Genomic DNA, 27,854 nt, shown 5'->3' with positions numbered 1-27,854 from the left:
TCCGAGATGAAGTCATAGTACTTAAAGTAACGAAATTGTCCGTTAGTACATTTAGGTACAAAGACTTCAAACTGCTTATTTGGAAAAAGTCGAAGGAGGGAAGAACGAAATATGAGAGTATGTAACAGATGGGGAGATAGAATAAAAATGTCAAAGACTTATAAAACAGTATTGAGATAATAATTTCAATTCTACATTTATGTAAAAGAGGATTTAATTAAAGGGGGTTTGAAGGATCATAAGCCTTTTTGCACGGAAGTTGTGTGTATTGTTTTATTTAGTACTTCCTCAGGTTGAAACTTATTAAAACAGTTGCATAATAAACGTTCATTAATTGTAAAAACAAAACAAAACCACTGGACGTGTCTACTTGCGTTCTTCCATGAACTCCATAGAATTCAATAAAATTACTCTATTAAACTAAGAGCTTACTTCATTTAATTTCACCCAATACCTGCAGTGCTATCTAATGTCCCTCACTCAGTCCTATTAATTTATTTCTAAATTTAGTTTTATTTTACTTTTCATTCCAAACGAATTTTGGTTTTTTCTTAAAAAATTATGGGTGTACAGCCGAAGTACTCATTGCCTTTCTATTGGACGAATTATTCGAACAACAATGTCAATTGCCAATTTATCAAAATTTGAGTCCGCTGTGCAATTCTAGGCTTCGAAAACTTATTGGTACCTACTTTTTTTCTATTGTGGAACACGCTTTACCATTGATTTAGACATTTATCTCATAAATAATGGATGAATCACTAGAAGCAGAGCTATCGTTCGCAGAAAATGCTCAACCGGCACAACCCATGGAGACTAGTCAGACGGACAACACTTTAGCTCAACCTGGAACTGTTGTTCCCGGCGGGAAACCAGAGGAATTTTCTGTGGAGAAAATACTTGACAGAAGGGTTAAAAACGGGAAAGTCGAATATCTATTAAAGTGGAAAGGGTACTCTAAGTAAGTTCCTACGTTAGGTACACAATGTTTGTAAACATGCTTTGACAAAAGGTACTAGCGGATTTTTTACCTTTCTAGAAAGCTACCCACATACTTTTCTATTATTTTGAGCTTTACGCATGTCTGGAAATTAGATTTCTAATGCATTTCGAATGTTTTCTCTATCAATAGCAATATATCTCAGCAATAGTTTCAATTCTGTCTGAAACACTGTTATTAACTTTAAGAAATCCACATTTTCTCACATGAATATTCAGGTAGTGTAAGTTTTTTTCATTTGAACATTAATTATTTCTTTCACCTACAGAAATCAACCATTTGCAGCTAAAATAGTTCTTAAAGATACATAAATTATTTCAGTGAAGACAACACTTGGGAACCAGAAGACAACCTTGACTGTCCTGAGCTGATATCAGCATATGAAGAAGCAAGAATGAAAAAAGAGAGAGAAGCTGCACAAGCTGTATCTGATATTTCAGAAGAAAACTTAGCAACCAGGAAAAGATCTAAAAGAGGATCCAAAAAGAAAATTGAGGTGGAGTAGATTGAAAAATATTCAATAGCTTAATGTAATGTCTATGTATGTACCTAAAAGTACCATTAGTGAATTGGGAGGATCCGTAATGACGTGTTTAGGGCGACGTTTACCATTCGGTCTACAGGATTGGGTATTTAGGAGTATATTAATGCTTTTTCAGAATGATATGTATGTCTATTGATTTGTTATATTATATCTTAAAACTTTTTGATGAATTTCAACTTACAAAGTGTCCTTTAATTTGTCTTAATTGTTAGAGGGTCAATTTACCTATATTGAAATATTTTTCAATATTATAAATTTGCTAACAGAAACACGAATAAATGTAGTATAAGTATAGCTCATAGGAAAGCCAAGAAATAAAACGTATTTGTGTATTAAATTTTAAACATCCCAGTGTGCAATACTTTTTTTTACTGTCTTATTATAAATAACATATCTATTCTTATCAAATATTAATTACCTTCCTTTTTTATTTTTTTATTATCATATGGTGAGACAGTATACAGCCATTAATATAGTACATAAGAGGTACAAATTTGTATAGATAAATACTAGTTAATACTACCACAATAATGCTTTATTATTAAAATTAAAATGTACCAATTATATTAATATAGAAAATAGATAATAATATCGACGCTTGAAAGGCAAACGTGACTAAGCGACAATGCGTGAACTTTACAGTAGACTAATTTAAAGTTGAAATACCTGAAAACAAAATTTATTTTAATGAATCTAGCTGTAGTAGAATCTAGCTAGTAGCTGTAGGATTGAAATGATTTTAATAGAAGTAGAAAAAATTTTTTTTTGTGCATCGAATATGGTTATTGCTTATCATTTATGTACAAAGCAGCTATTGTCGCTTAGTCACGTTTGCCTTTCAAGCATCGATATCAAGTATAATATAGTACATTTTATCATGTAGTCTATCTATACCATATTGTCTGTAATACACAGCTTAAGAAAGTTCACATTCTTTCAGGAAATTGAAAAGCCTAGAGGTCTTGCCCGTGGTTTGGAACCTGAGAAGATTTTGGCTGGCCAGCTATTCCATGGTACACTGTTTTTCTTGGTGAAATGGTAAGAAGCAAATTAGTTAAACAAACATTCCTTCTTTAAGCTTTTCATTTCGTAACGGTTTCATTTTCATTGAATAAGCTAAACCAAATTTCAAAATCTGTCTGTCTGTTTTATGGACCCTGTAGACAGATCCTGACCTGACCTGATGATGAGTGGTTACCATCGCTCATGGATGTCAGCAATGCTAGGGGCAGACCCAACCTGCTGTTTACTGCGGAGTACTCCATAAGCCTTGTTTGAAGAAGGACATCTCATGGCTCTTTGGAAACACCATGAAGGAGAGATAATCCATAGCCAAATGTGGCATCATATATCCCCAAAAACGTATTGTAGATAAATGCAGTAGCTCTTATTAGTAAGGATGAACTCTGCTTCAGTGTCAGGTGATTTGATCATAAAAACGAGATGATGGAATCATCCAGAGAAATTCAAAATCTCTCTAGACCCAGAATCCTTTATCACATACTTATTCTAAATTTGGATATTTATTATTTAGCATAATAATATATTTTTATTATTATTTATGGGAAATCTTTCAGTTTTGGTTAATTTGATTTTGTAAATAAAGGAAATTAATTTCTGATATAATTGAAAATGATCCCATATAAATCATACCTATCAATATACATACATCATATATATATATATATATATATAAATAATTTTAACTGCAACTTTAATAAAAGTATACAATTTTGCAGGCGGAATTGTCTTGAAATGGATGTTGTACCCGGACACAATTTAGGCGAAGCATTTCCGGAATTTGTTATTGATTACTATGAGAAATGTGCACCTTTCAGTGTTAGACATAAGGACATGAAAGCTTTTAGAGAAGCACCAGAGGTGAGTAACTATTAATTAACTATTTACAAGTTATTTCCTTAATACAGTTTATTGATGTCTTAGTGATATTAAAGATAACTTGGATTCTTATAAGGACCACTTAAATCATACAATGGTAGATTTAAACATAAATTGAACTCACAAATGCATACCCAATACCATAGTTTTATTATAAATTAGATTTGTTGTCACAAAATCGTAGCACATCTATTTTGATCTATACAATTTGTCATTGTTGTTTAATTGAGGACAAATTGTGTAAAGGTATTCTGGTTAGTAAAACTTTTTAGGAAGGAATTTTTGACAGCTCTCCCTATATCTCAAGCTCGTTGGTGACATCTATATTGTAATGTCTATGACTTCCCATTACTATAGCAGGTAGGCGCCTAGAAGCCTTTAAGATCTCAGATTGAATAGTTTATTAATACTAGTCGTCGTGGCCTAAAGGATAAGACGTTCGGTGCATTCGTGTTGAGCGATGCACTGGTGTTCGAATCCCGCAGGCGGGTAACAATTTTTATAATGAAATACGTACTCGACAAATGCTCACGATTGACTAACACGGTGAAGGAATAACATCGTGTAATGAAAATCCAGCCCGCAAAATTATAATTTGCGTAATTACTGGCGGTAGGATCTCTTGAGAGTCAGCGCGGGTAGGTACCACCACTCCGCCTATTTCTGTCGTGAAGCAGTAATGCCTTTCGGTTTGAAAGGTGGAGCAACCATTGTAACTACGTACTTGAGACCTTAGAACTTATATCTCAAGGTGGGTGGCGCATTTACGTTATAGATGTCTATGGACTCTAGTAGCCACTTAACACCAGATGGGCTGTAAGCTCGTCCATCCATATAAGCAATAAAAAAAACTATAAGTGTTCATGGCCCCTGGTAACTGTGTCGTAGCTGAATACCTAAAAAATATTGTCTATTATAATTGATCAGAGTTTATACCGTCTGTTATATTATTTCCAGTTACCTTCAGATGATCCAACTAAGCCTGAAACTGAAACTCCTACCAAAGGGGCTGAAGACACATTAACTACTAGTGAAGCAGGTAAATTAACAATTTTGTAGCAAAACCCATGACAGTTGCAGGAAAATAAAATTTATTTTTCTTAACTCTGATGAACCAGCGTTGTAAGTCTTAATTCACTACTAATCTCACTAATTACATCTAGCAACTTGATTATCATTAAGCTAAAGCATTTGACTAACTATGATTAGATGAGGTCTCATTTAAAAGACAGTCATTAATGTAAAAAAGCGGACTAAGCCAGAGGATTGTGGTTACAACTATACCATATTATGTTTATTAAAATAATCAGTAAGGGCATCCAACATATACAAAGGTTAGAGTATAAACTTAAAAAACCTTTCAGCTTCCTCCTATACTTATTGGTTTTATCTTTGTAAAATATATTAAAATATAATAAAAATCATAAATTGATATTACGGAACTAATTTAAGGGTACTTGTTGCGAAAGCAACAATATTTTTGGAACGAAGTTCCTTATGGTTCCTTATGGAAGTTCCTAACCGGGAAAAAACGTCCGTAACGTAAGATTTTTATTAGTAATGCACACAGTGTACGACTTAAATTTGTAATAACGTAAAAAAAAAAAAAACATTAACCACGATCCAAGAGCGTTCGTTTGCGCAATATACTAACTCTTATGCAAACAACCGTGAATGAAGTGTACCACAGTAAGTTCGCACGTTACCGAATGACCGTAAGTTGTTGCGAAACCTCCAGTTTTATTTTTTTTATACCTCGAATAGAACTTAAAATTAATATTTTTATAATAAGGAACTTCGTTCCTATCCGGTGTCCCACGACACCACATATTTTTATAACAACAATCCTTTGAACAGTCTTTTTTTTTTGTTTAGTTGAATCGCGAGTAGAACCTCCGTCTTCTGTGCCAGTTGCTGAGACGGCGTCTCCAACCTTAGAAGTGCCTGTCAACTGAACTAAATAAAACCGACCACGACTGCCCGATAACATTACTATTCAGTTAGAACAATCCAGAAATAATCTAATGTATTTTGTATTTTTTTAATACGCTTTTATTAGCTTCAGACATAATAATATGTATGTTTGTAACGGAATCTTTGAACATGATTTTGACCCCCTTCAAAATGTCGGATTAAGTCGAAATTTGGTATACTTATTAAGGACCGATGACAATTCAAGATTTAAAAAAAAAATTGAAAAAAAAAGTTGATAAAATTGAAATTCAACTAAAAAAAAAGAAGTTAAAGAAAAAATGGTTTTATTCTATGAAAAGCGTAGGGTGCTTTTCAGGATATTATTAAAAAATATATATTTATAACTACTTATACCACGCACCACATGCTTTTTTTTACAATAAAATCATTTTTTCTTACACTATTTCTAATTCAAATTTATTAAAATTTATTTTCTATTTTTTAGTTGGATTTTCTATAAAAGCATATTTTGTCAGTTTTTTTAAACTATTATTTATTTTTGTCTTAAGTAAGGTACATTGCAATTTAAAAATATAATATTTTCTACTATTTAATACTGTATTGTTTTAACTAAAATAATATGTTTGTGGCTGTTGTGAAGTGAACATAAATTATGTTTGAAATTTTGATAATTGTGTAAATAGAAATACAAGTTTATAATTATTTTTTTATATCACAGTCTTATGTAATGTTTAAAAGAGTATAGTAATTTTGTGTATACTGTTTCGACATAAGGTATTGGTGTTAAGGAATAGTGTAAGCACAAACTGGTGATTCGTGAATAAATCTCTGATGACGAATTAAACTAATGAGTCGTATGAGAACAACTTTAAAACATGCAGAAAACCCTTGTCTAGTACTAAATACTACCAGACGACATCAGACTTAAGGTCTGTGTTACAACTATAGACTGGCTAAGTGGAGGGAACAGTCTTGTCTTGTCTATAAGCGGATTGGCGATGAAAAAATTAACTGTACATAATGACCCCCTATCTACCTATATATGGGGGACATGGTACTAATTCAACATTTACACGTCCGATAAACTTTAAATTTGAAATAGATTTTAAATTTAGATTTAGATTATAAATTAAAATTTGATATAGAAGTTTCAGTCTCCCAATTGAGGCTGTCAGCGCAAAAGTGGCCTAAGCTTATCATAGTTAGTTTGGAGGCAATTAGGTTTGAATTTTCATGAATATGATTTTGGAAGGCAATAAAAAAAATATATAAAAAAATGTGGGTTAGGCCACTTTTGCGCTGATGGCCTCAATTGATTTTTGTTTACTAACGTAAACGTAATGGACAACGGGAGCCAGCAGTTGCCATGGTAACCGTTTACTGACCAGACATCAACACTATAGTAAGACTTATAGTAACCATAGACAATGCGTTGTATATAAGAACAATTTATTCCAGGAAAGGCAGTGTTTCTTTCTTTCTGATGAACCAATAGCAGTGAGTTAAATTAGTGGCCACGTATAGTTTACTTCTAAAAAAAACGACTATACACTAAAAGAAATACTAATAGAATCGCTTACAATCTTCTGAGAAGGAATGTCAATTTGTATCAGTCTACAGTAATAAATAAATATATTATAAACTCAATTTTAACACTATTACATTATTTCCATGTGACATCTGTTTTTTTTTTTTTACTAGAAAGGTCGTCGAATTTTTCCCGAACACCGGTCATCGGAATATTGCGTATTCTAACGCGTTCATTTAAAAAAAAAAGAAATTTCCAAAACCTTTTTTTTTGTTTTGTGTATTGTTATATTTAGGATTATAAGGCTGAAGGAATCTTCACTACAAAATGTGATATATTGACTACAGCTAATCGCAAAGGGTGTTCTGATGAAAATTTATGTTTTGTTATTCAAATTTACTGTGACACGATTACTGTTGGCATAAAAACCCTTGATCGGAGTTAGTAAGAAGATACTTCTCTCCATTTAGCAATTAGCACGTTTTTGCTGTAAATTTATATATCAAAATATTCCATGAAAACAGTGAATCGATTCTCGGATTCTAGAACGCAATTTTTACGTATCAGTATGGTCTGAAATTAATTCGTATTGTGAAAACAGGTTTTTGTGGTAAGACGAATAATAAATAAACAAAAGTAGTAATGCCCATCTTTTATTTTAATACATAATCATATACATTAGTGACTTACGCCTAGTCCCTGTCTTGATAGACTACGCAAAAAGCTAATTAAAAAATAAAATAATCTTACATTAAAATTAATAAATGCTTTGGTATGTCCGTTGGTTTATAAATGGACCAATGACGTAAACTTAATGTAAATGCCGCGCCATGTTGAAAAAAAAATCGATTAGGAATCGAAATCGATATTATATATTTAATTCATAAAATTTTGCTTAAAATAGCCATTGACTAGATTGAATGTAGTAACTATTTTTTGTTAGTGTACATTTTTCGAGTGCCTACGATAAAACTACATAGGTACGTTTTGATGACAATTTTTTTTTATGTCTAAAATTATCGAAATCATTTACATAAAACTTACGTCCATCAATCATAGTTATCAACGATCGGTCTTAAAGCTTATTCAGGAATGGAGAGATGGATGCGAAGCTTTCGCATTCCGGAATGTCTTTGCCTCTGGCTTTGATGCAGGACTCCGCGCAAAGGGATCCCTCGAACCAAGGGCCGAACATTTTTTTGCACTGAGCGCAGTTCTCGATGCAAATTTCCATTGCGTCGTAGCTGGTTGCTGTGAAAATAAGCACATTAAAATTTTCATTCAACGACGCGACACTGGTTTCAACTACTACATTATATTTTTATGTCTGTGCGCTTGTACCCCCTGATCTCCAAAATATTGAACCAATTCAAATTCGGTTCGAAAATAACATTTATCTATACATATAAATAAAATTGGAGTGTCTGTTTGTAATATTGAAATAACCGCTTTTTACGATATGCATACGAATATATATACGGTACAAACACCAAAATAACATTTTTTACAATTTGTTTGTCTGTCCTGTCTGTCTGTCTGTCTACCTATCTGTTTGTTCGGCTAATCTCTGGAACGGCTGGACCGATTTTGACGAGACTTTCACTGATAGGTAGTTGATGATATAAGGAGTAACTTACGCTTTTAAGCTAACTTTTTTTTGGACTAGCTTCACCCCGCGGCGTCACTCGCGGTACGACAATAACCGCGGGTAATATCGCGAGACTCGGCTATTAATAACAAAATTTAATGTTTCCGAAGCGAAGCGAGGGCGGGTCGCTAGTATTTAATAAGTTCGAATCGGCTAATTAATCGGACACGCCCGTTACAATATATTAATAAAATTGAAAGTTGTTTTAATTCGTACAAAAATAAAATTCATCGATTCATTCAAGCGTAGATCGTTCGCGGAATGAATATCTTGGTATTTTCAAAGGCCTTGACATTACAAAACGAACCACCCCGATACTTAATAGATATTCGTTCTCATTGAACTGTCGTTAGCGGGTCAAGTGTAAAACATCTAAGGTGAAATTGCGTAACGAGTAGGTAGCGCGGCGAAAGTTTGCCAAATCGCATATTGGGGTCAATGCCTCGTCGCGAGAGCTTCATTGATGCTTCGTACCATATAGCATGCGTTTTTTTTTTTTTATTGCTTAGATTGGTGGGCGAGCTCACAGCCCACCTGGTGTTAAGTGGTTACTGGAGCCCATAGACATCATCAACGTAAATCCGCCATCCATCTTGAGATACAAGTTCTAAGGTCTCAGTATAGTTACAACGGCTGCCCCGCCCTTCAAACCGAAACGCATCACTGTGAGGGAGCTCATATAGAGTCCCTTCTTTATTTCGCCTGGTCGAGTTTTATGTAATTAACACCACAGTTGGAACAATATAAATTTTATTGTTGTAGCGGCATAAAGTAATTACATTAAATTAGTTATTTAACTCATTATAAATTATTTTTATGTTTTTCATATTTGGCGGTAAAAAGGTAATCGTCACAGACTATATCCTTTTCCCACATCTCGTGCGTTCCGGCTTACGCATAATAAAACGCCACAACTGCTTCACGGCAGAAATAGGCAGGATGGTGGTACCCACCCGCGCGGACTCACAAGAGGTCCTACCACCAGTTTTCGATTCGAATCGACTTTATTCCACTAGTTATGTCGCTTTGTCGATAATTATCTCGAGAAAGAAGCCCTAGATAATAGTCGTTTGACAGAACCGTTGGCCGAAGAACTCAGCTAATGTTTCTGGTCTAAGATCGTAGTGGAGTGCAGAAATTTATTGCAGCGTTTCCATCAAAGCCACTAGAGAGGGAACTGTTCAAGGATAAGGATCAAGGACGTGATGAACGGTAACAACTTCACATCAGATGGGTCTAAGTATTGATAAGTCTATTTTCTTAAGAAAGTTGCTGAATCATAGCGTAAGTCGACTTTTTTTTTTTCCTACCTAAGCTGATAGCCTTGAGAGGCTATTTCAGCGCACCTAACCGTGGCTAGTAGGTGAGCTCACGGGGCTCAAACCTGATGAGGTAAGTCGACATTGAATTGGTTATTGCTTGCGCATTTGGAAAAAGAGCTGATAGTTTATATGGGGTTGATTGTCCACCAGATCCTATAGACATCTCAATGCGAATGTGTCGCCACAACATGGCACACTGGATCGAAATCTGAAGAATGTAAATATATTTAAACTTATAAAAATATGTATATCTCTCTTTATTCCGTAGTATATGAAATCTTCGGGGCCATATGACCGCGTGTGATTTGCCTCCGATTACTTATTTATTTAGGTAATAAAGAACCCAATAATAATAAGCTCACGGTTAAGACTAACATTGTAAATAATTTCACGTTTTTTTTTTATTGCCCTTTTAGGCAGACGAGCATACGGCCCACCTGATGGTGAGTGGTTACCGTCGCCCATGGACTTCAGCAATGGCAAACGTGTACGTGTATTTGTTTTTCCCAAAAGCCTAAAACAAACACGTTTTAATTCGTTGTTGAAATTAAACTCATTAGGATGGATCGATGGTCATAAATTAAAGTAATTTTACAAAATGTCTTCTTAAAGCGAAAAACAAAATTCGAATTTTCTATAGAGTCATCCATGAAACCTGCGTACAAAATAAGAATCGATAGGTTATAAAATGTGTCAATCCAAAGAGGATGGTGAGTAAATACTGACAACAAATATTGAAATTGCTATTCCTCTACTGGCTCGGATAAAAGGCCAATGAGTTTCAGCAACGACTTTTACAAAAAAAAAAGTATATTATTGTAGGAACTAGAATGATTCAAATTCAGACAACGTTTTTATTTCTCGTAAATTTTCAACAAAATGAATCCCGAACATGTTTGAAAATTGTTTTGGAAATTGTCAGAAAATAACACAATTCGTAGGTAAAAGAAGATTTTATAATAACCACGTCACGGTTGTCAGCGTTTCACTGAACGATCGAATAGCTGAAATTCATCAGTAAATAGATGAATGGACGAGCTCACAGCCCATCTAGTGTTAAGTGGTTACTGGAGCCCATAGACATCTACAACGTAAATGCGCCACCCACCTTGAGATATAAGTTCTAAGGTCTCAGTATAGTTACAACGGCTGCCCCACCCTTCAAACCGAAACGCATTACCGCTTCACGGGAGAAATAGGCAGGGTGGTGGTACCTACCCGTGCGGACTCACAAGAGGTCCTACCACCAGTAAAAAATAGTGGTATAGCATGTACATTTGCTAAGATGAAGTGGCAGAAAGGACATTGCTCGTAGAACAGACTAACAATAGGACTCAAGGGTTCTTGAGTAACGGCTGACTGGTTCCATTCGTTCTCACTTTGGACCCTTAATATCCAGGGGCGGTTCTGTGCACTGGTACAAAGGATATCTTATCTTCAAACCCGAACGCACGAACGCTTCGCGGGACAAGTGAACGATACGGTGGTCCTGATCCGTGGAAAGTTTTACGACATGCCTACCAGGTAATAAATTAAATGTTACTTTTTCGATTACGACGCTTTTTCGTCGCGGCGGAAGCTACAAGGGGACGTTGAGTTTCGATATTTATCAAAAAGTACTCTGAGAGCATCGTAGGCGTGTTATTACGCCACAGACGCTTCTAGCACATATATCTTACAAGCAAACGCTTATGGAAGTTGGAAACGCTACAAACGTGTTTCTACGCACGTGTTATCTGTTATTGTGTAAAATTTTGCTAAGCTAATCTAGCATAATTCACCGATCGAGTGCGCACGTGAGGTAATTTCGCGAAGGTTCCACAAAGTTAGCACACGTGAGTTTAACTAATGTTCATGTAACTATGACGGACAATCGATGTATCGAAATTAATTAAGGAGTCAAGTAAATATCTACCCCCATTGTAAATAGAAATGCAATCATTTTTAAATTGCACCAATCATGAAAATGTTGTATCCTATGATTATGCTACATTTGATAATTGAAACAATACAGCCCGAAATAGTATTGTTTTCATAATAACACTAGCTGTACCCGTCCGCTTCGCTGGGCATTTAAAATTAACATTATTATTTCTCACCCCCACAAAGATTCTCATCATTAACGCCTCCGCAACCGGTGTCATTATTATTAGGGAGTCCAACACTCATATAAATATTAGCCTATCCATTAAGTAGGTACATGAATTTTCTACACGGATACCAAGTTTCAAGTCAATCGGATGCATGGTTTAGTAGTTATAACGGAACATCCGTAAAAACCACCGTAGATTTATATATCATATTAAGATGCTCTGAACAACACAATACATCGGAAGCAAAGCTCGTGTTAATGAAAGTCGACTCACGTCGCGAACGAAAACAAAGAAAATCATTCCTAGACATATTACAGAGCTAGTCAAATTCGGCTCGCTTTGCTAGCCGATTTTTTTTTCTGACTTTGGTCCGATCGCTACCGAATTTCACGGGATCATTCGCTAAGCCAATCTGTTTTTGTGGACAAACTACATCGAAATTGGTCCAGTCGCTCCGGAGTCTATAGGGAATATACAAACATTGACTTTTCGATTTTAGATTGAGAAAAGAATGGTAAGATGGATTCTTTAACCGATACTATGATCTGAGATTATCTCACTCAAACATTACAAATACTCTTGCCATATAGTGTTTTCATTTTTTTTCTTTTTATTGCCCTTGTAGGCAGACGAGCATACGGCCCACCTGATGGTGAGCGGTTACCATCGCTCATGGACTTCAGCAATGCCAGGGGCAGAGCCAAGCCGCTGTCTACCGTTAAGTACTCTTCACAAGCCTCGTTTGAAGAAGGATATGTCATAACGCTCGGGAAACACCGTGGAGGGGAGCTCATTCCAAAGCCGGACGGTACGTGGCAAAAAAAAATTCATGTTTCATTAGTAATTTAATTCGGGTTCGGAAATGAGTGGTAAGTTTTATGTATCTTTATATCTGAGATATATTGGAAATTGAGGCTTGAATACAAATGAAAACAAATATAAATTTTTGACAGCAACCAGTTGAAGGTTGTCTTGGCTTATTGATGTGGGATCCTCTATTCGATTTGGGCTAATAAAACGGTTGACTGCTTCACACAAACGTGATTCCGTCTTTATTACAGCAAAGTAAATAAAATATACACGTCTTCCGTCTTCCAAGTTATAGTCCGTCTATCCCTTCAGGTCGGGGTAAATAGCTTCATTGCTCCTGTCGTTTAAAAGAAAACTGTATGTGTGACATTCATTCGCTATCTCCCTTACCTTCTAACGCCACATCTCCTATCTCTCTCATTCAGACATGCTCCATACCAGTCCTTCGTGCATACATTCCGTTCCTATATTAAAATCGTAAAACATAGCAATACCAGGAGAACATTGCCACCACATTTAGTGTATCAAGTGTTCAATTTTAAAGAAAGATCCAACCTTTTTAACCGCATCTTAATTTTTACGTTCAAAATTGTTACGTGAGAACGATTTTATTTCTTCTAAAGACAACAATAAAATCGATTCGTAAAATTGCAACACGTATAGATAAATTTGAGCGGCTTTCATTGTTTGAATTAAACAATTCATCACACGCACTATCCAAGGATCATGGAAATCTACATCAATTCCTAGATTGTTGACGATGAATAGATTTTATTTATGATCGTATCATTAGCTATAATCTAATTCACAAGGAAATCCTAAACTTGATTAAACCGCAAATGATTATCTAAACGTTTTAGCTGTTTTGTAATCTTTGAATAATGACTATAACGCGACGGCAAAAAGTAATTGCGTCAAAAAATAACTGTGCTAGAAAAATAATAGAGTATTTGTACAAAGAAGAAGATTTAAGCGATATTTTGCTTAATACGCAACTTTTATCTTTGTAATTAAAGGTCTGTTTTATTTGGTATTAATATCAACAATTCGATATTTTTAATTGAACTTCAATTAAGTTTTCCCTTCAATGAAATAGCCTAAAATATTGTTTGTTAAGATATTGTTTCCAAATTTTAAACTTTAAGTGGCGCTCCTGTAACCTTACTAAAATGTCGGCTAAACCTTTAAAACAGGCCTTTCACCCCTCTGTATCAATTTAATATTAAAACACAATTACAAACACATCTATCATCTACGCGAAGACCGCTCACGAATACTCTTAGGAGGCAATCTAATCATCTATACTAGTATATAAATCTGCAGTGGTTTTTACGGATGTTCCGTTATAACTACTGAACCATGCATCCGATTGACTTGAAACTTGGTATCCATTTAAAAAATACATTCATGTGCTTAATGGATAGGTTAATATTTATATGAGTGGAGTCATCGTTATACGAACTGGTGGATTCCCTACACTAGTTGCTGGGGCGTTAATGATGAGAATCTTTGTGGGGGTGAGAAATAATAATGTTAGTTTTAAATGCCCAGCCAAGCGGATGGGTACAGCTAGTTATTTATATTTTTAGTTACAATTTTTCGTTGCTGAACTAGATTTTAGTCTAAAATGTCGGAATACGAACATATCACAACGTGAATACATCCACGAGACCTTGAGACATGAGGTCCAATTTTCAATATTACATTGCATAACGGCTGTCTCATACCTCAAAACCGGACAAAACAAAATTGAAGTTGCTGCTCGACTATAAATTAATTTATGAATAAATTTTAAGGGTTTTGCTTTGAAGATGCCTAAATACGTAAGTATTAAATTAGATATTGTTACCCGTCTGCCGGACAAAAGCTTCTTCTCCCTTAGCGAGAATATAAAAATATATCCAAATATGTACTACCTATAAGATATATGAAATTGTGAAGTATGCGTTCCCGAAAGGCATATAAACTACTAACTTAATACAAGCCGAAATCAATATTCTTCTACTTATTCAAATATTAATCGTGTTACTTTGCTTTACATTGCGCGCTGAAAAAGAATTTGAAATTAATTTTATTCTGGACTAGCTGTGCCCGTCCGCTTCGCTGGGCATTCAAAATTACATTATTGTTTAAAATTAACATTTGTCAATTATTATTTCTCATCCCCACAAAGATTCTCATCATTAACGCCCCCGCAACTAGTGTAGGGAGTCCGACACTCATATAAATATTAGCCTATCCATTAAGTACATATAAAATATATGCATACCAAGACATACACCAATACATGGATACCAAGTTTCAAGTCAATCGGATGCATGGTTCAGCAGTTATAACGGAACATCCGTAAAAACCACTGTTGATTTATATTTTAAAGTATAAATTGTACGTCTTAGGATATAGCCCTATGTAATTTATTTCAGCACCCTCGCCCTTTGTACTTACCGATGGCAGGGCTGCAGTTGGCATAGTCCAGGTTGACCACGAATGCCACGGCGAGAGCAACAATGATGACTGCGGTCAGTTTGTTTGCCATTTTTAGATTTCTGGAATTAATTTATCATAAAAACTTGATAGCTAGGTACTATTTCTAATTAGATACGTTTTAAAATCAATCAAGGCCGCACTGGTGGGCCCCCAAATCGCGACGTGTCACGTTATGATCTTCGGTAAGCATTTAACATCAGAAGGACCGTGAGTTCGTTTACACGTCCATGCAAAAAAACCGGTATTCATTGAAATCAAAATTACAAAATAAAATAACTAGCCGAAATCAAATGCGAAAAATTAACATGAACTAAACGAAATATAAATCGAATATATTTATATCATCATGTTATAAGAAATTAAATAAAATACTTACGTGCAAAAAATAAACAGAAACAAAGACCATGAAGTCTACATGTTCCTAAATAATTTAAAAAAAAACACAAGCACACTAAAGCACAGATAATCACAAAATCGTTCATAATATGTATAATAATAATCGTTAGTGAAAACAGTACAGAATAAATATATAAATGTAATTTTTTTTCATACCACGACCGCACTTTTATGTCGTTCGCTTAAATATGTAAGCCGTTGTTTATATGTAAGTGAGGTGGGGCGAACGAACGAAAGGGATATTCTAGGAACCGGATCTGTACCTTTGCGAAAGCTCCAAAGTTCTAAGTAGGAAGTTCATAACTTTGAGACGACGATAACGTGGATAACGCGCATTATATTGTATTCTTTTTAATCTGTTTAAAGATGCAGCCTCAGAGACGTACGTATCGCGCGACATGCAGTAACATTAAGCTGAGTTTTCGATATTTTTGAATAATTTTGAATATGTAGAAAACGAACTAGTTTTTTTTTTTTTAAATAAAACACGAATCGAACAAAGAATCCACATGTAATAATGACGTTATCGATGATCTATAATAAAATACCGGTTATTTTAATTCGATCAAATCGTATGAGTAAGCCCAGCTCAATTCTTCCGCATCAAAATCCTAATTACGGAAAAGACGCAAATGCTAACTTTACGAATGAAATTGCGACTCAAGGCCTTACGGTGTACCGAATGAACCCAAGGTGCATTAGCTAAATATTTCTTGGGAAAGCGTGACGCACCTTCGAATTGCGAAACAAAAGGCTGTAGGCGACATAAAATGTTACCATAAAAATGTGATTCAATCGTATAAATTTACACCTGCAATAAAACGGTGTAGAAATTGAAGTTATGAAATCGATGAAATGCCTGTATAACTCTTGATATTTAAACATTAAAGATAAAATACAAAATAAAAAAAATAAAGTTCACATTCTTCCAAAAATATAATGAGAGAATCCAAATGGTATGTCAACATTAAACTTTCACGTCTTCTTTTACCGACCCGGTTACCTTCAGCGGGTAGCCTGAGGCGTCTGTGCGTGGATGATACATTAAGGGTTATTCTCTTGTTTATTTTTATAATTTTTAAACAATTTCTTTTTTATTTTATTCCAAAAAAGATAAACATAGAATTTACAACGAAAAAATTTAAAAAATAATCTTTATGAAACACTAATAGTCTTCTTTCTTTTGCCTACCTATGCTGATAGCCTGGAGAGGCTATTACAGCTTCACCCTAGCATGTAGATGAGCTCTCGGAGCTCAAACCAGAAGTGTAGCTAACACTGGCCCTTTTTTTATCGCTGGGGAATCCATTTACGGATACCTGGTCCGGGGGGGGGTAACGAACCAGCTAACAGCAGTGCTTCGCAGAATCTACCACTGGATCGGAAACGCGACCCACTGAGAAGATCAGGCGAGAAACTCAATGGGCGCTAATTATAATTGATAAAACTATGGCCCAATTATTACGCAAAGTAAAATATAATGGTATAGATCTCGGTTGCAACATCTCTGACCTAATTGCAAGCGAACAAAGGAAATGGGATCGCATAATTAAGAAAGGCGTGAGTAAAGTCTTTCCCGGGCCTCGGGAATTAATCCAGAATAATACAGAATGCCAATGTGCTCACCGGGTGCAAATGGAATCCTGCGGTTAATACGACTAAATCCATCCTTATTAGGAGGTTTTATATTGCAAAGCGTGCGAAATAATTCACGCATTTATTTATTATGAATTATTCACGAATACAAAAAGGATCGCGTGACACATATTATAAATAAATAAAAGAAACAAGAATGCAAATATTCGAATGTAACGAATAAATTATTTAGCATGTCTCGAACGAGCTTCGCAGTCGTAAAAATAGCTTATTTAAATTTGTAAACAACAACTATGTGACTAATAATAATACTATAAAAGTTTCCAGAAGGCGTCTTATAGAATTACCACCACTTAGGATAAGAGAACTTTACTTCCGCAATAACGAACAAAAGTCAAATGTAAATAACCTCTAGACACGAGGTTCGTATTGAGATGATTAAAACCGTCTACTGTTCCGCTGTAACACATCCATTGAACACTATAAAGCGTTCATTGTCCAAGGAAAACAATTACAGTACGCGATGTAGCTCATACAAACGTAACTAACTCGAAATCTCGTTTCGGAATCTGTGTGAAGGAAGTAGATCTCGTTATCACTTGGATCGGAATATCAATAATTGTTAAACTAAACTCAAACTCAATACTTCCTAACATAAGATAATCCTGCCGGATACAATACGTGGCATGATTGATTCGTCCACAAAATATGCTTCCGCATATGAAATCATTGCATACAAAAAAATATATGGAATGGTAAACTATTCGACAGAGGGCTCGATTGAGCTTTTATTCGAATCACTGTGGATTCGGGAAGCTGTTTGCATAAAACCACTGGTCGGATGTAAATTGTGTTGAAAAAAATGTCACGACATAGTTTATTTGTAGAGGTTCGACCTTACGTTAGTCGCATAAATCGAGTTATTTTATGGAAATAATAATTGTTGTCGACATAAAAAGTAAAAGTGAATACTATTATCAATACATACTCTGATCCAAAATATCAGATTTCTTTCAGGAGCGTAAGACGTAAAATATGATATGATTAATAAATATGTTAGAAAACAAGTGCTGTAGGTACTTACTTTGGTTGAATGTCTCTGGATGCTCTTCTCTAGACGATTCTAGTTCTGAATGTGAGGACTCAGAGAATTCTCTCCGTTTTATACTAAAACTAGACCACTTACTGAAACCAAGCGTGTCGGAGACAGCGGGATCCAATCTCAATTATCCGTATGGATCTGATAATTACGTTTGGAGTGCGCCGGGGGTGTCCTTTGGCAGATTTTTTAAGTCCATCTAAGCTGAGACAATTTGTTCCTTACGAATTTAATTTTTTTTAAACTCGATTGATTCGACAGAAATACTAGTAATGTTTCAGATTTATGTTTGTCCTCGTGGAAATTTGGGTTGCCTTTAAAACTATAAGTAAACGAATTTTTACCAGCAGTTTGAATTTCTAAAATCTAATAAAATTAAGACTATAGACGATGAACTTAAGACGTTGGGTAACGACTTTCTTTTGACCTGAGAATTGTAGTGAAACATATTATGAAATTTTAAAATGCTTTATTTATAAAATTTGTAGTAAACGTTCGGTATCAAAATGAAAAATTAAAAAGAAAATAAAAAAAATTACGATGCAGATCGGTTAATTTTCCACTTTAGGTACTTCATCAGCCATACTGGCTAAGATGAGATTTTTATCCGTGCCCTGTGGTCTCTTGGGTACTAAAGCAGCCCTCATTTCCAGCGCTCGAGTATCAGTTTCCAACGATTGGTTTTTGTCGTTGAGGTCCATCGTGATTTTAATAGATGCAGCCTCCAAGGCATTGTAGGTTGCTCTGAAATTTTAAAATCTTAATTTTCAGGAGAGGCAAATGATACTGGTCCGGTGCTTATTCCGCGCGAGTAAATCCTACTACACTGTCTATTTATGCTACAAATTCATGCGTTTCGCTTTTAAAGGTAAAGTAACAAGAAAAGAAACTTTCCCAAAACCCTCTTATAGGACGGTACGTCTACAACACTATACCGAGATTTTTGTTTAAAATTATTTAAAAAATACATTATGCATCATGAACACACAATATATGAGAATAACCGAAATTTGATTGCTTATTTTTTATGTAAAATAGGTGAAAAAGTACATACAGGCATAGTTGAAGTGTTTCATTCAGAAAAACTACTCTCCATTTTTTATACTCATGTAACATAACTCTGTAGTCTCATATAACACCATTTCACACAACACGAGATTTTGTAGGAACTTATCTACCGTGTTACTTCCTAGGGCTATCTGCACTGTAAAATTGACTTAAAACTTTGATGCCTACGAACTCTGGCAACTATTGGTGTACTTACCTGTTCACTATCGAATAAATGTACAATACTAATGCGACTTCGATCTTCGTCTCAGAGAGAAAGTGGACAAAGACGCAGTAATGCTTATGGGAGCCTGACACACGTAATATCAAGTGGGCTGTGAGCTCTCCCATCTATCTAGCATACCAAAATCGACTATTAAATTTACAGATAAAATACGCACTTTGCACAATCTAATTTCTCTTGAAGTTGCCTGATGGTTTCCCTTAAACTGTGAACCTCTTGCTTCAAGCCAACGTCCGCTTCATCAGCCGCAAGTTCTATTCCTGGTCTATAGCCTCTAGTTTCCAAACGAGTCTCAGCTACTTTCAAAGCATTTACTTTATCAGCAAACTGTTCGCCCATAGTTTTCAATTCGGTACCCAATTTTTCCATATTTTCTTCCATCTGAAATTTGATTTTAAACATGATTGCTATTCTGAGAAATAAAATTAATAAGCTCTTTGATAAGTAATTAGTACTTTCTACTAATTTATAATTTTAGTATTTGATTTAATAAATATAAATTAACGTTTAAGTCCTTTTAGCGGCCATAACGCTATTTTTGTTGGAAAGTAAAAGGTAATGTTAAAAAGTGGTGTGTATTTCTTGGACCATTTTTGTTTGTAATTATGGATCGAAAACTTCACGAATGAGTTTCGCTACAAATATTATAACACCATCCGAGGCATAGTGAGACGTGATTTTGGTAATTATATGATGGGACTATGATCCGAAGAGTTACAATACGGGCGTATTGGGAGATTGTACGGGAAATGTCATTTTGCGTATTTCTGTCGCCAATGCTTCTAGTCTGACTATTGTGTCAGCGCAACTAATAGCTGAACCTTACGTACTGCAGCAAAAAATCATGTTGCTTTTACTGTATTATTGGGTTCTAACAGCTGAATAACATTGACGTCCCATAAGCGATTCTGTCCATATACTGCAGTAAAACAACCCTTACTTTCATTTTTTGCCAATCAAGCTCGTTCCTGGCACGCTGAGTGTCATAGATGCGTCTACGGAGCATGTAGTTTGTCACATCAGTTTGAGCCTGAAGTGCATTCCTCGCGCGACCTCTGGCTACGAAGAGAGACTCCCTCAAGCGCAACGTGTCCTGTAGTTCATCTAAGGCCATTTGTTTCGTCGATTCGCATTTTTGTAACCATTGCTCATATGTTATCATCCTGATCGAATATGTTATTAACGTTATCATTTTTTGTATTTTCTTTATCAAATACATAATTAAAACTACTTTTACGGTTTGGCCTCACGTTCTTTACTGTTATATTATATCTGTCCTCTGTGACCACGAAAACTTTAAAGCATTCGAAGCGTCAGATATAATAAAATGACAATAAAAATTCGAGGGTAAACCGTAAAAATCATCTTAATTACGCTGCTATTTTTGTATTATAACAATGCATATTCAACAATGTAACTGAATTATTATTTAGCAATTTTTTAATGAGAGCTTTGCTTATGACAAACAATTCATGCATTTGATTACATAACGCTACTTAGGAATAATTTAAACGTGAACCCGAAAAAGTTAAATTCATTAAGAGACCGAGAGGTCCGAACGGTTGATGCTTCCGAGAAAATTCGTGATCCTCTTCGTATTAAGTTTTAGCGTATTTTGTTTTGTTAATAGGGACGTTGGTACTGTGGCGTACCTTTTAAAGGTGTCTCAGGTGCACTGAACCCAGCGTAATATCGTAGCTCTCAACAAATTAAATTGTTTTAAAGTGCCTACGTAACAACAAACTTGTAGTGAAAACTTCAGTTTGGGAAAAACCGCTTTGAGACCTCGTTCTTTGCTTGAAAAACAATTTATTTGAACCTAAAAAGATCGACATTATTTTATTTGAATAGAGTACTCAGATAAACTCATTTAGGCTACAGAAAAAGTGAAGCAAATAATTAATTTTTTTTTATTTATTGCTTAGATGGATGGACGAGCTCACATTCCACCTGGTGTTAAGTGGTTACTGGAGCCCATAGACATCTACAACGTAAATGCGCCACCCACCTTGAGATATCAGTTCTAAGGTCTCAGTATAGTTACAACGGCTACCCCACCCTTCAAACCGAAACGCATTACTGCTTCACGGCAGAAAATAGGCAGAGCGGTGGTGCCTACCCGTGCGGACTCACAAGAGGTCCTACCACCAGTGATTACGCAAATTATAATTTTGCGGGTTTGATTTTTATTACACGATGTTATTCCTTCACTGTGGAAGTCAATCGTGAACATTTGTTAAGTACGTATTTCATTCGAAAAATTGGTACCCGCCTGCGGGATTCGAACACCGGTTCATCGCAACAACGAATGCACCGGACGTCTTATCCTTTAGGCCACGACGACTTTAAATGTAATGAAAAATGTAATGTAATTGAAATATTATCTATTTTCAAACGACCCAGGGTATTGAAAAGAATAACCGAAACAAATTTAGCGGTGTTGTCATTTTTATTATCTTATAGTTAATAGTAATAATAAAATTAGGCTGGATAGCGATTCTAGTTCATTAAGCCACACACTACCTACATTACATTTACCACACTACCCTAAAGTATTATGTTATTATCTCCACTGAATTAAGTAGCTTAGTTTTAATTTAATTCAATTAACCTTTTGGGGGTCTTCAACGAATCAGTCTTATATGTTATATTAGCACAGTCTTTATCCAGACTAAGCATGTCCTTGTCGATTTGTAAAGCTTCGGTTTTATCATTCAGGTCTAACTGAAGTTTGAATTTCACAACTTCTAATTTATTAATTTTCTCCCAAGCGGATTGACAACGATCTATCAACATCTTCTTGTTGCTTTCTGTTACGCAAAGCTCCTGCAAGTTTTCAAACGTAATCAAAAGTCTTCATTATAACACAGTTTTTATTATTGTGTTCTTTCCGAAGTTAAATTGACTTGTTTGTTTGTGGGTTTTTTTTATTGCATTGGAGCTCGCTGCTCGCCTAGTAGTAATAACTAGAGCTCTAAATACAAGATATAAAATGGAAGTTACTATAGCTTTATGCAATACAACTACCCCATCTCTCAGACCATTAGGATAGTGGATATCAGCATCTCCCGTTCAGTTGTTATAACACCATATCACTAGTTACCCTACCAAGCATTGGTACTGCTAAACTATTCATACAACATTCACGACTGGAAAACTAGACTGTCCTGCAGAAATGTAATGTTTACAATTCAAATTATGAAGCGAAATCTTAACAGAGGGTTTAATAGTAAATTTTATAACAGATAAAACCCACCTTTTTCAATTCAGTATCGGCAAGATCGTAGGTCAACTCGGAACTTCTCCTACCGTCACGGTTGGATAGACATTCTGAGCAGACTAGTAGAGGAAGATTGAGTTGTTCAAGCTCCCTTTCGGTGGAAGCCTTCTCTTCTTTCAAACTTCCCATTTCGCGGTCAATGCGGTCAAGCAATTCTTGGAGCGTGGATTTCCATTGTTCAATTTCGTAAACCCTGCACACGAAATTATATTACTGGTGTTTTGTGTGGTCGAAATGTAACCAGCTAAAGAGTGATGTATCACGAAACAATACTTTCTTTTCACGTCTATGGTTAATTCCTTTAAATTATTTAAAGTCGCCGTGGCCTAAGGATAAGACGTCCGGTGCATTTGTGTTGAGCGGTGCACCCGTATTCGAATCTCAGGCGGGTACCAATTTTTCTAATACGTACTTAACAAATGTTCAAGATTGACTTCCACGGTGAAGGAATAGCATCGTGTAATAAAAATCAAACCCGCAAAATTATAATTTGCGTAATTACTGGTGGTAGGACCTCTTGTGAGTCCGCGCGGGTAGGTACCACCAACCTGCCTATTTCTGCCGTGAAGCAGTAATGCGTTTCAGTTTGAAGGGTGGGGCAGCCGTTGTAATTAGACTGAGACCTTAGAAATCAACGTGGGTGGCACATTTACGTTGTAGATGTCTATGGGCTCCAGTAACCATTTAATACCAGGTGGGCTGTGAGCTCGTCCACTCATCTAAGCAATAAAAAAAAACCTTAGCTCGTAAGCTATGCCTTTAAATACCTCTAGCTCTTAAAAAAAATACTTCAGGCAGTATGTGTTGATGATTTTATTTAATCAAATACGGGTTAATATAAATGATGGGTATTTGTCAGAAAATATCTTGTTTAGTTAGTTTAGTTTGTTTAGTTTTCCCAGTTAGTGAAAACCGTTCCTTTGTACTTTGCTCATCCTGTTAGAATTTATAGGCACTCATAGCTATTGTTAAATAACTGTAACACGACCGATCATAAGGAGGATGTCTACCGGCATGTAAAAGAGGAATTTCAAGGGAACACCAACTGCTATAGACCGTTTTTTTAATCTCGTTTGAAGATAGAAATTTCAAAGCGCCCAAGCAATAACGTAGGGGAATTTAATTCCAAAACTAAAAATATTCCACTGTCTCGTTTATTAAATGTTACTGGTATTATGAGTTCAAGCTTATTATTATGATAATTCCGGTACTAGTAGTAATCTTGGAAATAAAGTCTTTTTGGAAAGAAGTTTTGGAACGAAGTTCCTTATGGGACGATGCGGAGGGGTACCCTAACCGGGAAAAAACGTCCGTAACGTAAGATTTTTCTTATTTATGTATAGTCTTAGTATGATTGCTATACAGTGTCTAATGTATAGTCTACGTGATGACGGTTATTATTATTATTAATATAAATAGCTGTTTCTTTGTACATTAATATACATTTTTTATAAATCATTGAGAATAAAATAAAGTTGATAACTTTGTAAAGCAGTTTTATATCATTTTTATCAATAAAAAAATTATAGTAAAAAATGTATACCCGAATCATTATTTTCTTTATACCTCGAATAGAACTTAAAATTAATATTTTCATAATAAGGAACTTTGTTCCTACCCGCTTTCCCACGACCCCACACGTCTTTTTTTGTATTTATCTTGTACGTATCGGTAAAAGAGCTCAAGGGCCAAACGTCATCATTTTGTTAACAAAGCTCCTAGATATCATAGCGTGAATACCGCCACTCATCTTGTGACCTGAGGTCTAAGTATCGGTGTTATAGAATAATGTCTATACCACTCTTTACATACCCAATGTATGCATGAATACTCGCGGCACAAGTGAGCAGGATGATAATACTTTCATACGGGTTACAATACGTCGGACCACCAGTAATAACGCAAACTTATAAACTTGCAGTCAATCCTTGCCTTGCACTTAGTCGGTTATTGTTGTGGTAGCTGTCCCATTCGGTCTTGATCCTCGTCTCATTTCGGAGCTGGTGGGCGCTGTGCCTCAAGTCAAAAGCGTCTGCTCGTCTTGTATCGGCAGTCACCTGTTTGTAACAAAAGCAATTAATACCACCACTGCTCGTTTTGGGACGAGACCTAAAAATAAAGTTATAATCGCAAAAAAACATGCGATTATATTTATAACGATTTTCGTTTTTTTTTTGCCCCTACCGACATTCTATGCGCAACATTTATTTATGAAAATTCGCTGTGAGATTTCTGGTTTAAGCTGCAAACAATAACTATAGATATATTTATGGGTATTTTAGCATTATCATATATAACATTAACATATACAATTAATAGTGATAGCTTTACCGGTTTTTCATTTTTACTATTCTATAGTCGCTTAATCCTTGATCAAATCATCAACCCCCTCCATACCTAACTGTGTTTAAGTATACGGGGACTGGTACAAGATATTATTTTTTAAATATTTTTTAATACTGTTATACTATGTTTTTTGACCTGTCTAATCAACCCTGACCAAAATTTCTACAACATATCAGAGCCAATCGATGTCATTTTCTTAGATTGAGATAATTCTAATTTATCAATACACAAACCAAACGAGGCAGTAAGCAAAGGAAAAAGAAAAGTAAAAATAAAAGAGAATATTAACTTCGTCAAAGATATTTCCTTTACAAGTTAAGTTGACTTATTCCTTAAACCAGAAATGAACAATTCCTTAGGGCAGGTAGCAATTTTTAATGCAGTACGTGCCTTATACGCGTTTATCAAAAAGATTAATACAGGATTAACATCATAAAATATAATAAAACCAAGCACCGGTATGTTATCGGTAGCGAGGCTTTTAGCCAGCCCGCATTGGTAGGCACCATCCTTATGCCTACTTCCATCCCGAAGCCATTGCATGTACCAGTCTGTAAGGTGGGATAGCTGTTATACAACGCAATCAGACATCAACCTCATATTTCGAGGTGGAACCTGAATGCGACCATTCAGGTTGTTGCGGTGGCCATGTGGACGATGAGCTAGTCCATCCAATTAGTCTTATCAAAATACATGTACATAAATCATACGGGACGTTTTCAAGTTTGTAGGTCACCGGTGCCCTACGTCACCCTACGTGGCGCAGGAGAAAGATTGACATAGCTGCTGCAGTGCGCCGCGTAGGGCACTGGTGACCTAAATAGCAGTAAACGTATTTTTTTTTTTTTTTCTTAGTTGGGTAGACGAGCTCACAGCCCACCTGATGTTAAGTGGTTATTGGAGCACATAGACATCTACAAAGTAATTGCGTTACCCACCTTGAAATATCAGTTCTAAGGTCGCAGTATAGTTACAACGGCTACCCCACCCTTCAAACCGAAACGCATTACTGCTTCACGGCAGAAATAGGCAGGGTGGTGGTACCTACCCGTGCGGACTCACAATCGGTCCTACCACCTACCATCATTAATTGAATTCCGAAAGTCGAAACCATACAATTATTAAGCGAGAGCTATCCATGTTTACAAAATTTTATATTAGTCGCCGGGGACACATATTATCCCACGAATCTCACACTCGTGACCGTAACGTTCAACAATAAAAAGTGAGTTTGTTGTGAAATTGCCACGTTATCAAGTAAATTATTATTTTTTGCAGTTGAAATGTTTATATGATATATCTTGTCTTTATTGAATTTGTTGGGCGAACGAGCTTGCAGCCTTCAATTATAATAATAATAATAATAATAATAAATAAATATTTACTAACAATCACGCCACGTGAACTGGTCCCGTGGTAAGTTCGTAACGAACTTGTGTTACAGGTACCAGATAACGGAATAAATGTAAGATTTTTATTATACACATACATATATTTAATATACATCCATAACCCTGGAAAAGACATTTATATTTATCATACAAATATCTCCCCTTGGCGGGATTCGAACCCGTGACCCCCTTGTGTAGTGACCATGTCACTTACCACTACACCAGACGGCCGTTTTGGTGAATGATCATAGCTGAACTCGAATCTCGGTTGTTAATTGAAATGTATAGTAGAGTTTCGTGTAGTTATAATATTTTCAATAAGTAATGAAGTGAACTCTTTTTTTAATGCGTGTACGAGTTTTCAATTTTTTTTTCCTGCTTATGCTGATAGCCTTGAGAGGCTATTTCAGCTTCACCCTAACATGTAGGCTCACGGGGCTCGAGCCGGGTGTGTTTCTAACACTGGCCATAGCAAGAGCAGTGCTTCGCAGAATCTACCACCGCATCGGAATTGCGACCCACTGAGAAGATACGGCGAGAAACTCAGTCTATGGGTTAATTCGTTCGTTGAGCCCTTCGTCGCAAGCGACCGGTTCAAATCAAATCAAATCAACCGACCGTAGTTACCGAAGCCTATGGGTAACATAAACTGCCTCTTGATACGGCTGGGGCCTAATTGTTTGCAATAAGAATAGTTCTTCATTTCCAATTAATAACTGATTTCTGGCAGTACTAGCCAGGACAATAATGTCCCCGTACAGACTCAAAATTTCCAGAGCAAAAACCAAAGCCAACCTAAAATCGAACTCGCAACTCAGATGGGCAAACTAAAGCTGATTTAAAAATTTATTGTTTCAATTTTGTTTATGGTAGACCACGAAGACTTGTTTCAGAACAATTGGCACTACATCGGTATTGGATTTACCTGCAAACCGTACAGTCGTGCATCCCAATCAGGCAGGCTCAGATGTGGAAGCGGTTTCTCAAACGTCACAACGGATTGCATTGTGAATATTAAAATGTTAGGTAGCAAAAGAAAATTTCAAATTTCCAAAAAAAATATTAATGGCTGAAAATCGAGGCTGTCATAATTTGACAACTTTAAAACATAGAGTACCTATTCAAATATATTTTTCTGTAAATAATAAATTTTATATAAAACTTTTTCGTCGATTCAATACTGTAATTT

The 27,854-nt window shown here is 35.6% G+C and overlaps 3 protein-coding genes across 4 annotated transcripts; 1 reads left to right on the top strand and 2 right to left on the bottom strand.

The window, feature by feature from the left end:
* Positions 1-621: 621 nt before the first annotated feature.
* LOC114247922 (chromobox protein homolog 3) lies at positions 622-7,549 on the top strand. Its single transcript, XM_028181011.2, has 6 exons — positions 622-961; positions 1,322-1,496; positions 2,485-2,582; positions 3,284-3,425; positions 4,401-4,482; positions 5,319-7,549. Exons 1-6 carry the CDS (start codon positions 750-752, stop codon positions 5,396-5,398), a joined length of 789 nt encoding a protein of 262 aa, XP_028036812.2. The 5' UTR covers positions 622-749; the 3' UTR covers positions 5,399-7,549.
* Positions 7,544-18,396, bottom strand: EH (eclosion hormone). Of its 2 annotated transcripts, none has more exons than XM_028181024.2 (3): positions 18,343-18,396; positions 15,225-15,325; positions 7,544-8,157 (listed from the first exon to the last, which is right to left on the bottom strand). In XM_028181024.2, the coding sequence occupies exons 2-3, from the start codon at positions 15,313-15,315 to the stop codon at positions 7,982-7,984; spliced, it is 267 nt and encodes an 88-aa protein (XP_028036825.2). In that variant the 5' UTR covers positions 15,316-15,325; positions 18,343-18,396; the 3' UTR covers positions 7,544-7,981. The 2 variants fall into 2 exon arrangements, with proteins under 2 accessions (XP_028036825.2, XP_089584270.1); XM_089728144.1 differs by lacking the exon at positions 18,343-18,396 and adding an exon at positions 15,643-15,848.
* Positions 18,392-27,854, bottom strand: LOC114247943 (tektin-B1). Its single transcript, XM_028181035.2, has 7 exons — positions 27,591-27,854; positions 24,861-24,985; positions 22,905-23,121; positions 22,260-22,474; positions 20,589-20,811; positions 19,806-20,029; positions 18,392-19,101 (listed from the first exon to the last, which is right to left on the bottom strand). Exons 1-7 carry the CDS (start codon positions 27,669-27,671, stop codon positions 18,909-18,911), a joined length of 1,278 nt encoding a protein of 425 aa, XP_028036836.1. The 5' UTR covers positions 27,672-27,854; the 3' UTR covers positions 18,392-18,908.

This window comes from Bombyx mandarina, chromosome 06 (genome assembly GCF_030267445.1).
Source record: "Bombyx mandarina strain Sakado chromosome 06, ASM3026744v2".
NCBI classification, from domain to species: Eukaryota; Metazoa; Arthropoda; class Insecta; order Lepidoptera; family Bombycidae; genus Bombyx; species Bombyx mandarina.
This window is presented reverse-complemented; position numbering and strand designations above follow the sequence as displayed.